Source organism: Terrapene carolina, unplaced genomic scaffold, assembly GCF_002925995.2.
Source record: "Terrapene carolina triunguis isolate 2854851 unplaced genomic scaffold, T_m_triunguis-2.0 Scaffold130, whole genome shotgun sequence".
NCBI lineage: Eukaryota > Metazoa > Chordata > Testudines > Emydidae > Terrapene > Terrapene triunguis.
In genome coordinates, this window is record NW_020664481.1 from 27,940,325 (window position 1) to 27,958,741 (window position 18,417).

Sequence of the window (18,417 nt, forward strand, 5' to 3'; positions counted from 1 at the left end):
GTTTCCTAAAAATGTACTAGTAACAGTGGGCTTTTGAGAGACAAATCATATATGTTTAAGATACATGGACTGAGAAATATGTGCATATAATTAAGACAAACTAATGATTTAAGACTAAATTTATAAAAAAAAGTGGCACATTTTAGCTAATGTAGTGTTGTCTTCTTTGTTGGGCACATTTAATACAGAAGCCAGCTGGGAAACTAAACATGTCAACTGAATTAAACAACATGCTTCAAAAAAAATCATCCCAGAATATAAAAACAGAAAACCACCTGCAAGACAAAAATCACATGTTAAAGTCTGAAAGCTAAATGAAAAAATGAGGTTGAACAGCCTTGCAGGTTTGTATGGGATAGTGACAGGATAGCAGCAGATGAATAAACATTTAATGATATTTCAAAAGGGGATCTCAGCTAATATAAATAACTACAGAAGAGTCAACTTGCTGTCCATTACAAGTAATGTTTCCCTTGGGTTTATCTTTCTGTAGTTAAAGGATACAGTTGATAAGGCAGGTGTATTCAGGCTTTCTAAAAACTAGAGATTGTTCTGATCAGATTTCCACATTGTGACAAATCACTGAGAAAAGGTTCATTCAATCACTCATTACCGGTAAGCTTTATTTAAGACAGGCTTTCAACTAAACCTATAGGGAGCCATTCTGGGAAACTGAAGCTATTTGGTTTCTCTAGTATAGATATCAGGGTCATAAAGAATATTTGCAAAATACTAAAAGGGGTCAACTCTTTTTTATTGCTATTTTCTGACACTATAATCAAGTCATGAAAAAAAAATTACCTTTGGATACACAGATTACATTTCACTGGATGACACTTTATGATCATTGATTGAACCTTTGCAGATGAAACTGCCCTAAGACACAAAAGATGCATATCTCCAAGGAGAGATTTTATTATAAGAAGACTTAAAGCAAAGTAGTTATAATTTTTATTCCAGATATGCATACACTGAAAACCACCTCTTAAGAAGAGTTCATCTATTTTGGAAGCAACCAACTGTACATAAACTATGAGCTGCACTACTACAAAATACATCAGGGAAACACTCCAAAGGATCTAAAGACGAAAGAGAAAGCCTACTCCAACAGTAACTGAGGATCTTTGAGTCACCTCTACATTTTGACACTTGCTTCTGAACTTAAGGACTCTTCTAGAAACGCAATGCCAATTGGAAACTCACATGTAACCTCAGATGGCCAAACATTTAGAACCAATGTTAAAAGAGGCCATGTGGTCTCCAACTGCTTCAATTTTTCTGTAAAGCCCGAGTCCTTATCAAAGTAGAACACAGAGAAAAGAAGAAAGGTGGATAAGCAATGAGAGTATGCAGAAGCAACATTCTTAAAAAGCCACATTTACTAGCAAGTAATCTCTATGTATTCTTTCAGGTGGCATCTGCATTTTCCTGCATGTGTGCATTTAGCTAGCAGTACCACACCCAAGAAGGTGGGCTGAAGAGTTCCCATTCCACAAGAACCGAAGTACTCACTGGGAATGCCAAGTGAGGAGATTACTGCTGCATAAAACAGAACTCCAGGTAGCTAACTACTATTACTATGCTATTACCTGCTACAATTGAAATGATACTACAGTAGCCCTAATACAGTCAGTTTTAAGACCAACTGCTACTGACAGGTGTCAAGGTAGACTTTTATGCACTGAGTCAAAGGCCCAAGGAGTGGAAGATGACTAGGACTTTGTTGGTTGCAGACAACCTCAGGGAAGAAATGACCATTGAAGAACCAGTCATCCACATGGGGAAGATGACTATTCCTATTTGCCGCAGATTGGCTATGACAACCAAGACGACCTTTGTAAAGACTCCAGGTGGCCAGATGGCTGAAGGAAAGTACTCAATACTGATAGTGGTTGTTGCCGATGATGAACTGTAGGAAGCATCTGTGAGCTGGATGCACTACCATATGTAAATATGAAGGCCAAGGGCCACAAATCACTCTCCTGGATCGAATGATTGTATTATTGCTGTTATGGTTACCATCTTCTGTATAAATACACCTCTGTATTTGAATTAACGTGTTCAGAGTCCAGGATTCGTCTCCATCCTCCTTTTTTCTTAGGTACCACGAAGTACCTGAAGTAGAACTATCTGGAGAAAATAGAGAAGACTGGAGAAGTACCTGAAGTAGAACTATCTGGAGAACTATCCAGAAGACAGGGAAACTGATTCAGTTGCCCCCAAGAGCAGGAGGGTTGTACGTCCTGCCTTAGGAGAGCCTCATGAGAAGGGTCCCTGAAAAGAGAGAGCGAGGAGAGATAGTGGGTAAAGGGGATGGAGCTGAAATGAATGGCACAGCCTGATGTCATGACTTCTGGAATCCCTGTGTCTGTTGTGATGTGCTTCAAGAAAGACTGAAATAAAGATGATGTCTTGTAGGATGTCTGGTGCAGTGGTGCAGCATAAAATCCAGATTGTGAAATGACTCAAGACTCGACAGAAGGATCAAAATGGTTGTTCAGAAGAAATTGCCAACTGAGAGGTGACAACAGATGGCCCTTTCTTGTGGCATCTGGGCCTCTTCTTGGGTGGTCCTACAGTTCTCTGGGAAGTTTGGCAGGGGATCGTCTGAGACGATTGGGCTGTGTGACCTGCTAAATTTTTTCTTGGTTGCCCAGCAATCAGAGGGTTGCTCTAGAATTCTTAACGAATGAAAGGATTCATCCACGTTATCACTGAAGAGCTTGGGGCCTTTGAATGGAAGTTCTTCCACTATATTCTGGACTTCCCTGGGGAAGGAGGGCTGTAGCCATGAAGCATGGTGCATAGCTATGTCAGCTGCATCCAAAGAAGCTTGCAAAGAGGGTTTGGCAATCCTCTGACCTTCAGTGATAAGAGCCTGGAACTGGGTCCTTCTGGTTTTGTGGCCAATAATTAATAAAAGAGAACTTGCTGAAATTTGCATAGTCATATTTAGCTACCACGAATTTTAACACTGCCAAAGAACAGCTTTTTTCAGAAAGGTCGAGACACACGAACTCTGTTTCTCTCATTTACGACATCAACACTAGGGAATTCAGGATGAGGTGGAAAAAGAGAGATTCTGAGCCACTGGCAGGTACACAGTACTTCTTGTCCACCCTCTTGCAAGTAAGCAGTATAGTGTCTGGTGTCTGCAATATTATTTGGGCTGGTAACAGAAGAACATCATTTCTAGGTAAGGCTATCTCGCCTTTGGGAGAAGTGTGTAGGATATCTGCCAGGGCAGATTGTGGTTCCTGGGCCTCTTCCAAGGAGATTTATAAGGATTTGACTATCACCATCAAGAGCTCTTGGAAGACTGACATCATTTGCAAAGGATGGGAGAAGAGGCTACCTGCCTTGTCTGGTGAGGAAGAGGAACTTGTTAGATGGCACTGCCTTTTCCTCAACTTTTGAGGGTCCTCTTGAGGAAGGTGGTCTTGAGGTACAGGTGACTGCACCTCTTGGCAGTTCCTCTTTTGTCAGGATACCTACTAAAGAAATAGTCTCCATACAGGACCTTAGATTCCAGAAGGCCCACTGTGGTGGGTCATAAGGGGAGGAGGAGCAGCTCTGAAGGTACTCCTGCCATGGAGGTTGTCAGATCAGTTGTCAACTGGTTCCTAGGGTCTCTTCCTTAGGATATACCTCAGGGAAGGGAGGTTCAAATGGGGTGCAACTTCTCTCATCTGTCAAGTCGCAGCTTATCTGGGGCTAGATTTTTTTTTTTTTTTTCCCTTCCAGCTAGTCCTTCATGTCTAGGAGGCAGAAAAATTTCTCTCAGTGGAGAACTTCCAGAACTGAAGAATATTCATGTCCTATACTTGTTAACTGAAGATGCTTGGTTAGAGCTTGTTTGCACTCTGGGGCATGATTACACCAGTGTGTAAAATCTACCACAAAAAACCATCAGCAGATATGGACATTTTTATTTACTATGATGCAGTTTGTACCATGAACGTAAGATGGCTTTAGACCTAACAGTAATCACAGACAGGGAGGGAAAGGAAGTAGACAGAAATGGCTAAAAGGGACTACTACAGGGAAAACTGGATTAAGGTTGGTTGTTGATGGGAGGATACCTCACAGGTCCCTATCAGTCTGAGCTCTTGTCCAAAATGTTGCCCAACTGGCTTATGAGACAGAAACAGATAGTCAGAAAAAGAAAAATATGCTTCTTTTGTACAGCACAGCACACATTTAACTGCTTACAACTCCAGTTAGTTTAACACTTTCCTAGTTTGTCTGCTTCCTCATTCTCCTATTTTTCCACTCCAGGCAGTTTTGGAAGCACTACTAGCTAATTCCCCTCCAGCATCACCTGGATAATGAAAGCCCAGTAAGTTCTGTTCTTCCTTGAATGAGAAAAGGTTGGGCATTTCCTTGCATGGCCTGTGACTACCTTATAGATATACTTCACTACAGGTTGCTGAAGAAACCTATATCATTGCATTCAATGATGGAGGATTACCAAGAGGAGTATACCTCTGCCTTCTACTTCTTTCTGGGCTTGCCTGACATTCCTGTGCAATTTGTGGTCTTGCAGCAACTCAATGAAAAGGATCAACTCCTAGCAGGGAAGTCTTCAGGACAAAAATGCATAGCCTAGGCAGAAGATCAATGATCTGAAGGACCTCCCAGCGCAGAATATTTAACATATTGCTTAATTTACACCTGGTGACTGACTGACTGACCTGTGACAACAATTAATGTCCACAGACCAAGAAAAGAAAATGGCATTTAGTGTACAATAAAGAGCTACAAGTTAATAAAAACTGATGACATCACTACTTAGAATATTAAAATATCTGAAAAGCTGGTAGAGAATTAATTTTATTTATCATAGGCACTATTTAGAATAGTAGTCTTATTATCTTAATATTAAAACTAAACAGACTATCATCAGCTCAATATATGCCATCCTGTACAACAATTTTTCTTTTTAAAACTAACCAGTGAGAATTTTCATCTAGATAAGGACTCATCACCTTAGGATTGCTACATCTATGGTTTCACGCAAGTCTATGTTGTTTTTAACTTCCTTTTGTTAGGAGGTGTTTATACTCTTCTGCAGCATGCCTTCAAAAGTTTTGCTAGACCTTGCCAGTCAAGGTATATAAATAATAGGGCTGGCAAGTGATTAAAAAAAATTAATCGCAATTAATTGCGTGATTTAAAAAATTAATCGCAATTAATCACACTGTTAAACAATAGAATACCATTATTCGATTAGTTTGGGACATTTTCAACATTTTGAAATATATTGATTTCAATTACAACACATTGATTTCAATATACAGTCTCATTTTATTTTGATTTTTACAGTGCAAATATTTTTCAATTCACCTAATAAAAGTACTGTAGTGCAATCTCTTTACCATGAAAGTTGAACATACAAAAGTAGAATTATGTACCAAAAAAAACTGTAGTCAAAAATAAAACAATGTAAAACTTTAGAGCCTAAAAGTTCACTTAGTCCTACTTCTTGTTCAGCCAATTGCTCAGACAAACAAGTTTGTTTACATTTGCAGGAGATAATGCTGCCCGCTTCTTGTTTACAATATCACTTGAAAGTGAGAACAGGCGTACGCACAGCACTGTTGTAGCCAGCATTGCAAGATATTTATGTACCAGATGCACTAAAGATTCACATGTCTATTCATGCTCCAACCACAATTCCAGAAGACATGCTGATGACGGGTTCTGCTCGATAAACATCCAAAGCAGTGCGGACCGAGGCATGTTCATTTTCATCGTCTGAGTCAGATGCCACCAGCAGAAAGGTTGATTTTCTTTTTTGGTGGTTTGGGTTCTGTAGTTTCCATATCGGAGTGTTGCTCTTTTAAGACTTCTGAAAGCATGCTCCACATCTCGTTCCTCTCAGATTTTGGAAGGCACTTCAGATTCTTAAACCTTGGGTCGAGTGATGTAGCTATTTTTAGAAATCTCACATTGGTACCTTCTTTGCATTTTGTCAAATCTGCAGTGAAAAGTGTTCTTAAAACGAAAAACATGTGCTGGGTCATCGTCCGAGACTGCTATAACATGAAATATATGGCAGAATGCAGGTAAAACAGAGTAGGAGACATACAATTCTCCCCCAAGGAGTTCAGTCACAAATTTAATTAATGCATTATTTTTTTAACGAGCATCATCAGCATGGAAGCATGTCCTCTGGACTGGTGGTCGAAGCATGAAGGGGCATATGAAAGTTTAGCATAAGTGTCATGTGAACTCCTGTGCTCACTTTCAGGGGACACTGTAAATAAGAAGCGGGCAGCATTATCTCCCGTAAATGGAAACAAACTTGTCTGTCTTAGCGATTGGCTGAACAAGAAGTAGGCCTGAGTGGACTTGCAGGCTCTAAAGATTTACATTGTTTTGTTTTTGAGTGCAGTTATGTAACAAAAAAAATCTACATTTGTAAACTGCACTTACGTGATAAAGAGATTGTAATACAGTACTTGTATGAGGTGAATGAAAAATACTATTTCTTTTGTTTGCCATATTACAGTGCAAATATTTGTATTAAAAATAATAATGTAAAGTGAGCAGTGTACACTTTGTATTCTGTGTTGTAATTGAAATCAATATATTTGAAAAATGTAGAAAAACATCCACAAATATTTAATAAATTTCAATTGGTATTCTATTGTTTAACAGTGCGATTAAAACTGCGATTAATTTTTTTAATCGCTATTAATTTTTTTGAGTTAATCGCGTGCGTTAACTTCGATTAACTGTCAGCCCTAATAAATAACATTGATAAACTTTTAATGATAATCATTTTTATGCCACCTTATATCCATAAACCTCAGAGCAACCTTACAACCTTAAGTTTGGTGTTGTGTTTCTTGTTAAAAGCTATCTGGTATCTTTGTATTCCTAAGATGAAGCATGATGCTCAGCATCATCACAAATTTTATGCTGATGTTTACTTTTTATTTTTTAATGACCTGATAATAGAAGTCTAGAACAAGTTAATTATATTTATATAAATGTTTCTACACATTTGTGTTGAAATTTAGACATACTATAACTATAATCACTACCTCAACACAGCTTAGTATATTATAACACTTTTGCCATAATGAGCAATTTATCTCTTGTGCAAGGAAGAGTATTTGAATCATTGGTTTACAGACATTTGGTCCCACGTTCTACTCATTTAAGAGCAGAAACCACAGAGTCATAAACATCAATTTGTATAAACTCAATAGCAATAAAAAACCCTCTGCCTTCACGAATAAGTATCACTAATGTAAAAAAATGTATTTTGGAGTTTAAATCTATAATGGTGCAGAAAAATCTTCAAAAGGAAAAAAAGAAAAATTATGAATACTGACCTGAGAGTCCTCATCTTTAAATGACCGCTGTGGAGTCTGCTTAGTATCAGACATTTCATCTGAAGACTCATTCTTTCTCTTCTGCTTTTTACCCAATGTGATTATAAGCTTGCTGTTTCAAAACAAAAGTAAGACAATGTTAAGACTGTGCATATATGTTTATATACTATTGTGCATTTTGTATTTAATGTCTGGGACACTGTCCAGGACAAAGTAACTTTAATTTCCTTACTCTTTTTACTACCAGTACCATAGAGTTCCACCCTATCACAAACAAGAGGCAGAGACACAGGCCTAATTCTACTGATTTTGCCACTGACTACAGTGGGAGCGTAGGACTGTACTCTTCGTTATTACTAAAGAACAAGGATGCAACTTTATAATAGTTAGCATTTGATACTACTACTGATTATATCCCCAAAAAGCCTAGTGGAAACATCTGTATGTCTTGCCACACGCAAATCTCTCATGCATTCCTCAACAGTGTTAATATTTTAATTGAAATGTTTAAAAGTAAATTTATGATAGGAAAATGTGGGGCTGAGTTGACAGGGTCCTTTTAACTGTGAATGCAGAGCTACAATTTACCATACCTATCTCCTCCAAATTACAGTACCCCCTAGATGCAATAATTTCTCTCTCTGTGAAACATGGAACGTGTGATATATTTACTCATACAAGAAACTTTAGTTTGACAATAGTTATACATTACATGATTTAAAAGCCCATCATATAATATGCAAAATTCATAGCTTCATGTAAATTATTAGATGGGAAAAATATGAAACTGCAAACTCTGACTTTTTGCAATTTCACAAAAGCAAAAATTAGCGAAGCCTAGGTTTATCAACAATGGTTTCATCAGTAAACACGGCTGAGGACCAGAGCTGTGGGGCAAATTATAATTCTACAGGAAAAATACTAATTATTTCTTAGTTCAAATTCTGAAGTCACACAGAGAGGGGCAATATCATTAATATCATTATTTGTTTTTAATGATAGGGTTACAAAATACATGTTTTCTTTTCATCTTTGAAATCTGACAAGTGCTACTCTTCAAGTGTATTCAGAGGAATAATCAGAGTGATTACAATCAAAGAATCATGGATAAAATGATGTCCTTAAATATATACTTTACATAATATAGATTTGATAATTGCATACTATGTTAACAGTGAGAAAATTGCTTTAGCATACAAATATCTTCTCCCACCTCATGGCTCTAACTAAAGACAAGACTTTGGCCTTTCTTCACAGCCAGTACAATTATTTTACATCAAAGCAGCCTGACAGAATGTGCACCTGAAGAAAATAAAAAGCACTAAGAAAAAGGAGACTGACTGACTAGTCTTCAGCCTCAAGTTTCCTCCTGGGAAAAGTGCAAAATAAGGCAGGCTGATCATAGCAAATACATTACATCTCCAACAGTCCACAGAGAAAATACAAACCCCGAAATCCTGAACTACCAATTCACTACTGTTAGTGACAATGCAATAGTTCCCAAAATATATAGCACAGTTGCATTTCAAAAAGAGACCAACATTTTTCACCAATTATTAACATCCAACCAACAAAGCAAGTATGCTTACTGGGAGGGGGAAAAGGGCTTTTAACAAGAAGTTTTCTTTCTGCTATACAATTTTGATTTCTAGTAGAAACTGAAATGTACGCTTAAATTAAGTGGCTGTAAACATAGGCTGGGCAATTCTGAATAAAGCAAAATCCCCATTAGTTCTTTTTAGGGCACACAACAATGCACAATTTATGATAACAGAAGGAAATTTTGAGGATAAGAATTACTGTGCTGGATGTGACATTAGTTAAAAAGAACTGTACAAAATTACATGTACAATATGATGATGAAGGGAACCTCAACATTTTTGGGGGAATTTAACTTCTTAATGGTTTTGTCCTGTACCTCATCACATCATCACTGAAGAGCTTTTCATTAGCCTCCCATGCTATCTAAAGTTTAACTATATGTATGAGTGCACAGCTGTAATGGAGTTACAAAATCTAAGCGTCAGGTCTTTTTTTTTTTTTTTTAAGCAAATAAACAACGCATGGAATTCATTACACCTCTGACAGAAATCTAGACTCTCATCAAGGATTCTTAAAAATGCACTTATTGACATTAATGTTTATTGTCTCCATACTGGAATTCCACATTTAATCAGCAGGGAAGCCCATAATAAATAGATGTGAAGTCAGAGCAAAAGGGAAATTTAATTAAATCCTTATCAAACACCTTGCTGAAAATCTAGAATAAGGAAATGGTTTTGCAGTCAGATTGTTACTGTAAAATAAGCATGTCAATTCAGTGCTAATTAATTAGATTCCATAACCAACCCATAGAACAATTTACTTGAAGATCATCAACCAAATTAATTTGGTTATCCTAAATTAGTAAACCCATGTACTCCTGTGGATACTGTATTACAGTAACGAATGTTACTTACTCAAGTAACATTTATCCAATTAACTAGACACGGAATCCAATTGATTTAGAACCTGATTCAATGCCCACTGAAGTCAATGGGAGTCCTTCCACTGACTTCAATGTGGGCACTGGATCAGGCCCTTTATTCCCCTACTTTAAAGGGGATATAATCTGCCTAGGAGCACGGGTTCTCAAACTTCATTGTACCGCGACCCCCTTCTGACAACAAAAATTACTATACAACCCCAGGAGGGTTGTATAGAAGCCTGAGCCTGCCCAAGTCCCACCACCCCACATGGGGAGGGGGGGGGGGGCGCGCAAAGCCAAAGGGTTTTAACAACAGGCAGGGGGCCTGTAACCTAAGTCGCTTTGGCTTCAGCGCCGGGGCGCCAACCGCGAGCCCCAGCAAGTCTAACGCCAGCCCTGGTGACCCCATTAAAATGAGGTCACGACCCACTTTGAGGTTACAAACCCACAGTCTGAGAACCGCTGATCTAGAGATAGATCCTTAAAATATATTTATCTAACAGTGGTAAAATTCACACTGTTGAACTTTGAAGCTGTTCCAGAAGCTGTTAAGAAAGATTTATAAGGTCTACATTAAACTCCAAATGACATCCCAAATTACACCTCTACCCCGATATAACGCTGTCCTCGGGAACCAAAAAATCTTACCGCGTTATAGGTGAAACCGCGTTATATCAAACTTGCTTTGATCCGCCGGAGCGTGCAGCCCCGCCCCCCCGGAATGCTGCTTTACAGCGTTATATCCGAATTCATGTTATATCAGGTATATCAGGGTAGAGGTGTACGTTTAATATTTAAAAAGAAAAACAGACTGTTCCCCAAAACTGGAGAAAGCATGACCTGGAGCTTATTCCTTTTTGCACATCACAATGATTAGTAAATTCCCATCAGTTATACCTGGGGAAACTCATTAACCGTCATGGCATTGCACAAGAGTCACTCAGGACAGAATATGACCCTCAGAACTTTTTATGAGACACTCAGTGTTAGGAAAAACAGACCCAGTTTGACACACTGAATTTGCATCTCCGGTAGTTCGATAAAAACAATTTTTATTTGTAAATTGAGACTATTTGATATGGAAATAATTGAGAAACAAACATGGGATCCTCACAATGTCTTTTTTTTGGGAATGATTTTTCGAAGTGGAACTGCTTTTTAAAAAACACAATTACAACTTCTTAAATACACATGACCCAGTCAGTTCCTGACACTGCTATTTACCTTTATTGACATTAAAGTGTCAATTACATTTTTATTTATTTATGTTTATTTGTTAGGGGAGTAGTCTCCAGTGCATCCCATATTAAATGGCATACCGCCCCCACCCCAGGAGATAAATTATTTTATTTCTTGGTTTCTTCACATTGTAAGTCTTTATTTAGTGTGCTTGGATTTTAGGGGGGTGAGGGTCTTGTCACAGAAAACATGCATTTTTGTCTCCTAATTTCCCCCCAAAATAATGAAGTTTGAAATCCCAGCGAGAGAAATTTAATATCAATGTTCTCTCCCAATTTTTGGAAGATCTGGACATATTAGGAAAATCTTTATTCCTACGAGAAAACCAAAAGTTTTCATAATATTTCAGGCTTCTTTTTCCAAACTATGCACCTACCCCTCCAAACATATCACATGAGAGCATAGTACTTACTACAGTGAGTAGTCCTATGAAGCTTGATTATTAATTATATTATTATTATTTAGCTGGAAATTTCAAAAGGGGCTTACAGGAATTAGAGGAAAGTCCAGTGGGAGCTGGGCACCTAACTACTGTAGGCCACTCTGCAAATCCCATCCTTCTGTTTATTTTGTAGGAATGCCTATAATGTGCTCATCACTGTACAAAATCACAGGAAGAGACAAATCCTGCCCTGAAGATCTTACATGGGACAGTGCATGAGCTTGAGTTGGCTTTAATGGAACGTGATTTTTTTTTTTTTAAATTGTATGTTTTGCTAACAAACTCTCCCGATTCTTAAATGTCCCTATGTTGATTTGGTAAACTTTTCAAGCAAGATTTTGTTAATTATAGGATTTAATTTTTTTAGAAGATTAAAATAAAGTTAAAAATAGATAATACTATCAACATGAAGTTATCTACTCTCCAGCCTCACTTTTCATCTAATGAAAATTTGAATTATATTAGAAACAGGACTTTGGTCCTATAACTAATTGCTTTTAGGAAAATATTTTAAGAACAGTCATTTTATTAGTTCTTTGCTAGAGACTATTTTTGTTATGATAATGGTAACAACTGTTCCACTGCTGACAAGGGACCTAGCAGGATTTCCATTATGAACCCATATAATTTAGGGAATTATGATTCACTTAAAAATTCCCCGTGTTTAAAATTGCCACGTCATCTTTACCAAACATTTTTCTCTCTCATATCACTATTTTTATTATATATTTTATTTATATACTACATATTATAAAATATGTTAAAAGAACACAATTTTGGTTGCAAAATTAAGCACCTGAAAGTTAGGTGCCCGTGCAAATCTACAAATACTATACATGTAACTGTAACAATCCCTCATCATCTATTATCAGCAGGCTTGAACCTTAAACCTTCATCGTTGCAGCATACAATGCTACCATTTCAATTATTAGACATTACTTAGCAGCAGGAGAAAGTTATCACAGAGTAGAACCGCCAGTAAGGCAATATGCAGCATCTGGGTGGGAGTGGGGGGAGGGGGCGCTACTGAGGGGCAGGCTCTCTCTTTGCAGGAATTGGGGGGCTCCTGCCTCAGATGGCATGCACATGCTAGATGCAGTGCTGGGAAATCTAACCCAGCTCTCTTCTCCGCCCACCACCTCCCCTGCTGCAGCTGCTCCCAGGTTTCCCCAGTACAGAATGTGCTTCTGCTGCAGCAGCAGCAAAATCCCAGCCTTGAAATTTGTGTGTTATTTTGGAGCGCTGCCAACATTTTTTCTGAGGAATACAAGTGAGTAAAGGGAAAGAAGTTACTCACCTTGTGCAGTGCCGATGATTCTTTGAGATTTGTGTCCCTATGGTTGCTCCACTATAGGTGCCCTTGTGTCCCTGCAATGCTGCCAGAGAACTTTCGCAGCAGTGTCCATTTGGCCCGCACATTCAGTGTATCCCCTCATGCCTCACCACTAGACTAAACCAGCACGCACGGGGTAACCCCGCTCCATGCCTTCTCTACCGCAGAGTCCTTGTCAAGAATTCTGAAGTAGCGGGGAGAAGGGTGGGTTGAGACGCTCCCATAGGGACACACGTCTTGAAGAACCATTGTTACTGCTCAAGATGAGTAACTTCTTCTTCGAGTAATGTCCCTGTGGGTGCTCCACTGTAGGTGACTCCCGAGCAGTATCCCACTGGAGGCCTGGGGCTTCAAAGTCAAATCAGTTACAGATGACAATAATGTGGAGCCAGAGATGGCATCAGAGGCGGAGTCCCCAGTAATCACATAATGTTCTGCAAAGGTATGGACTGACGCTCAGGTTGCCACTCTGCAGATTTCTGAGATAGGGACATACTTGAGGAAAGTGGCAGGGGACCAATCTCGTGGAGTGACTGTGAATAACAGCAGGAGGTGTCACGTTGCAAACCTGACAACATTGTTTAATACAATTTGAGACCCATTTGGAGATGATATTGCTGAGCCCCTAGATCACTCCGCAGCAGAAAGGAAAAATTTATGAGACTTCCTAAAAGCCTTTGTGCTATCCCGGTAAAAGGCCAGGGCTCTCCTGACATCTAGTATATGTACAGTATAGCCTCCCTGTTATCACGGTGAGGCCAGGGGTAAAGAGTCAGAAGGTGAATCAATTGGTTTCTGTGAAAAGGAGACGTCATCTTGGGAATGAACGTCAGGTGCAGTCTGAGTGTGACCTTGTCCTGAAAGAATATTGTATAGGGAAGAGGTGCCACTAGAGCCGCTATTTCCCTTATTCTCCTCGCCAAGGTGATTGCCACCAGGAAGGCCATTTTCACTGACAGGTGTGTGAACAAACAAGTAGCCATTGGTTCAAAGGGAAGGTCTAGTCAGGCTTTTCAACACTAGGTTTAGGTCCCAGTGTAGGGGTGGGATGTCAGGGTTGGGGAAAAAGGTTTACTATACTCCTAAGGAATCGTTTTGTGGTTGGGGGTGAGAGCACTGAGTATCCCTTTTCTTGTTGATGGAAGGCTGCTATAGCTGAACTCTGAGCGAGTGAAGAGAAAGTCCTGATTTTTTGAGAGTCAGTACATAGCCTAGGACCCTTGGCAGAGTCACAGATGTCGGGGAAACGTGTCAGGAATTGCACCAAATCTGAAACCTCAACCACTTTTGCGGGCAAGTACGACGTGCAGTGGATTTTCTACTGTTTAGTAACACTTCCTGTACCTCCTCCAAGCAGGAGCTTTCTATGCGCTGGAGCCAAGTCTTGAGGCAGAGTATTCCCAGGTTGGGATATAGAGTAAGTCCTTTGTTCTGCGATAGGAGCTAAGGAGTGGGTTGAAGGAAGATCAGCAGGCACGTCACAACTTGTGACAAGTAAGGGAATCAGGTCTGTCTCGGCCAGGTGGGAGCAATCAGTATGACATGAGCACCTTCTCTTTTTATTATTAAAAAGACTTTTGACAGAAGGAGAAGCAGGGGAAAGGCACAGAGAAGTTCTTCTGCCAAGGAAAAAGAAGGCTGTCGCCCAGAGAGTGCTGTCCTATCCCTGCTCTGCAGCAGTAGCATGCACATTTCTTGTTCAGGTAAGTGGCCCCCACTGCATGAACGGATCGTAAAGCACTGCTAGGTTTATCGCCCATTCATGGTCACAAGGGAACTTGCGACTGAGACTGTCAACTACCAAGTTTTGAACTCTGGGAAGGTAGGCTGCTGATAGTGTATCTTGTGGGAAACACACCAGTTCCGTAACTTTAGTGCTTCTGTGCAAAGGGAGGACAACCTGGCTCTTCCCGGCGGTCAGGAAGGAACTGAGGGGGGTTAGCCCGCACGCACTAGTTAGCCTTGTGCCAGGACACAAGTGGAGATAGTGTCCATTCGTCCCGCACATGCGCTGCTACCAAAATTCTCCGATCAGCAGCATAGGGGCGCAAGCGCACTTACAGTGGAGCATCAATAGGGACACTACTCAAAGAAGAATGATGATTTTTAACAATTTATATCTCAGCAAAATCAACATGGAATTCATGAGATAAAGAAATGACACTTCAGTAGCCTGAAGTATACCCCACTGCCAAATATCAAAAGCCAGCTGGGAACAACAGAAGTATGAGAAACTGCTCAAAGTAAAGACCACAAAAAAATAAATACATAAATAAATAAAATAAAAAAGGCTGAAATTTTAACGAGATAAACCATGGATACAGTTTCAGTTTTAATTCTGAATGTTTTTACTTTGTTCACATTAAGTTAGTCTTCATACAACAGCAACTTTCATTTGTATAACTCATTTCACCTAGAAGGATCAGAAAGTGCTCCACAAGCAAATTATACAGAGATCACTCAATTCACCAGTAAAACACGGCCATCTCTGGAGTACAACACAGGTCTTTAACAGCACACAGTAATGCTACACAACAGAATAATATAGGAAACTAACTAGCTCCATAAAATAATTAAACTATTTGTCGCTGCAATTAATAAACATGCTGAGGCTACCAGATTCCTTAATGATAAAGAGAAAGTTTCTAAACTGTAAAGCATAGTTAGACAAATTGCTTTTTCGTTTTTAAATGCCAAATTACTAAAAACCTACTGGAGTAAATGGGAGTCTTTCTAATGACTTCAATATACTCTGAATTGGGCCCAAAATGACCAAATTAAATGTATTATATTTTTGAGTACTACACTACTGTATATTTGGATTTTACCTGTCATGAACTCTTACTTGAAAATGAATCCATATTGTCACGGATAGAACAATGTTACGTGAATTGAAAACTGACTGAAGAACTGTAAACAAGAGGTAATGACAACTTATTTATTTATTTTGATTTATACAATAAGAAGGGGAGAAGTCTAGTGTGGTATACCATACGGATTAGTTTTAGATAAGGTCTTATTAAATACATTACTCCCCCTTTTGGGTCATTAATTAAAAAGCATGCTAATAATATTCACTGATAATATTAAACTGGAAGGAGTTGCTAATACTAGTGAAAAAAGAACTACAAAAAGCTACCAAGAGATTAAAAATAAGGGCAAAACACAACAGAATGTGATTCAACTTGGAAAGCTGTGAGTTCATACAGCCTGAAAAAATGATTCAACACACAAGTTATTAAACAGATGGGAGAAACCTGGAAAGCAATGATGCTGAAAGAGACCAGGGTAATAGTGGGCATGAAAAAGAAAGTGAATTATTCAGTGCGGTTCACCAAGGAATTCGGGGAAGAGATTAAGCCCAAGAAAATTTAGGTTGAAAAAAATCAGGAAAAGTTTCATCAGAACGTTATTCATTATGTTGCGGAATAGCCTCTCAAGGTAAGTGGAACATTTAAGAACTAGATGGCACAAAATTCTAGAAAATGAACAACAGGGATTAATTTTACATTTTCAGGGAGATTAACTGGATGACCTAAAAAAGACATTTCCATATCTATCATCTGAGTATATAATACCAAATTCAAGCACAGATAAAGACGTTGATTTAATATCACTATTCTTACAAAAAAAGAGCATATTTTTGGGAAAAAACACACAAATGGTCATGACTTCTGTTTTAAGCTTTGTTTGAAAGTTAATACCTCAAATTATACATTGTCTTTTAAGACCACAATGGAGAACTGGGTCAGTAGTAAATCAGAGGGAGGAGTGCCACCTACCGAAGCCCTACCAGCACTTTCTACAACACCTTTAATGTCCCATGCAGTTTTCCCATCAAAGTATTGACACATATTGACCCTGCTAAACTTGCAAAATTTCAAGGGATGACAGAACAAGTTTGCATGGATGCAGAATACATAGTAATTAAAAAAAAAAAAATCAAAATGTGATCGCAAATTCTGTTATGTTGTGGACTCTTCTTGTCTACACCACAGTTTCTCAGGCATCTGCATTAATGTTCGTTTGCTAATATGCTAAATAGATGTCCAGTTTCTCTTTATATAGTATCATGGCTCTCATCTCAAAAGAAATACGGAGACTGATAAAAAATAACATTGATAATACATCAAATAAAAATTTTATAACTCTAACCAAAAGGCAACTTAATAAACAAAAACAGATGGGTTCAAGATATTTAGAGGATGAATATCTATGACTAATAAGCAGTTTCTGTTCCAGTCAAATGTTTGCAATTTGAAGGGAGTTAAAAGGAAATTTTAGCCTACTTACCCAATTTTTGTTTTGTCTTTAATTTTGGATGAGGAACCAGTTTTAGTTTTTTTGCTCTCCTTGTCCTTTGGTTTGGATTTAATTTTTCTACCTTTCTTTTCCTCTCTTCCTTCAGCCGAAACACTGGGGAAGTTTTCAGGGCTCATTACTCGTGGAATGTTTCTCTCCCCTCTCTCTTTTGCTTTTGCGATTGCCTCCGATATTATACGATTAGCCTTCTCCTGCTTACTTTCCGATTCCACTTTTTTCTTCTGTTTCTTTTCAGACATTGCCCTCACCTGGGTATTCTGCAATTTAGTATATGTCCCTGAAACATCAGTCTTCTTGGAGGAGGGAGGCTGGAAGAATAAAAGAAAATAAATATATTTCAAAATAAATTTGCAAATATTGCTCACTGAGTTCTACAGCAAAGTCAAGAATACATATAAATGCAATAAACAAAGAAAATGATTGCGTATTACTCCACTATAGCGTGGGTTCCAGAATAAAGTACACCAATTGTTACATTTAAACTGGTTCTACGTACAGAAAATCAACGAGAAACAGATTTTCTAAAGTTCTCACAGTCTTCTTTACCAACCTCTGTAATTAGATGCTCCAGTTCTTAGCCTTTGAAAATGTTTTATGGATTTAGAAGAGATTTTCTCTAGCTATTTGCTTCACAAAACTTGAAAGAGTAGGGAACTAATAAAGGTATAGCAACAATATACCTCTGAAAGTAGTATCAAAACAGGAATAATTATCCTACAGTTAAATATAAAATCAACAGCACTATTTTACGACCAACAAGAACAGATATTTGACCAAATCAAGGCTTTAAAAAAGAACAAACACAGATTATGCAGTTTTCTACATCAGTAAAGTATTTAGGAAGCATATATTTAATTTATTTAAAATTACATGTTATACTGTTACTTGAAGGAGTTAACTTTCACTTTTTTCCCCCCTTTGTCACTGTTATATCTATACAGAATTGTTTATGCTAGAACTAGGAATTCCACATTCAAATTAGCAGTCTATTTGAAATCAACTAGAAGGCATGTTGTTTAACCTTACGGAATGTAAAGAATTTCCTATTCAAACAGACAAAAAAATAGCAGATAACAGTTCTGTTATGTTCTCACCCGTAAATGTGCCTCTCACTACAGCATGGGGAAAAGACACCAGGAATTTCCAAACACATTTTCAGGCCAAATCCAGTGCGCTTCACTGAATAATTTTTCTATACGTGCCTCATCAAAGGCTTAATAGCAGTGCTGCAGCACTGAGAAGGACACAGGGTTTAGGATCGCTCACT

The 18,417-nt window shown here is 38.4% G+C and overlaps 1 protein-coding gene across 8 annotated transcripts in view; it reads right to left on the minus strand.

Moving 5' to 3' along the window:
* CHD9 (chromodomain helicase DNA binding protein 9) overlaps positions 1–18,417 on the minus strand; it is a 180,955-nt gene that overhangs the window by 95,434 nt on the left and 67,104 nt on the right. For all 8 annotated transcript variants that reach the window (XM_026652905.1, XM_026652907.1, XM_026652903.1 and 5 more), the window contains 2 exons: positions 17,121–17,458; positions 7,347–7,458 (listed from right to left, as the gene is read on the minus strand). In XM_026652905.1, the coding sequence (XP_026508690.1) occupies positions 7,347–7,458; positions 17,121–17,458 (450 nt within the window). The remainder of the gene's footprint in view (positions 1–7,346; positions 7,459–17,120; positions 17,459–18,417) is intronic.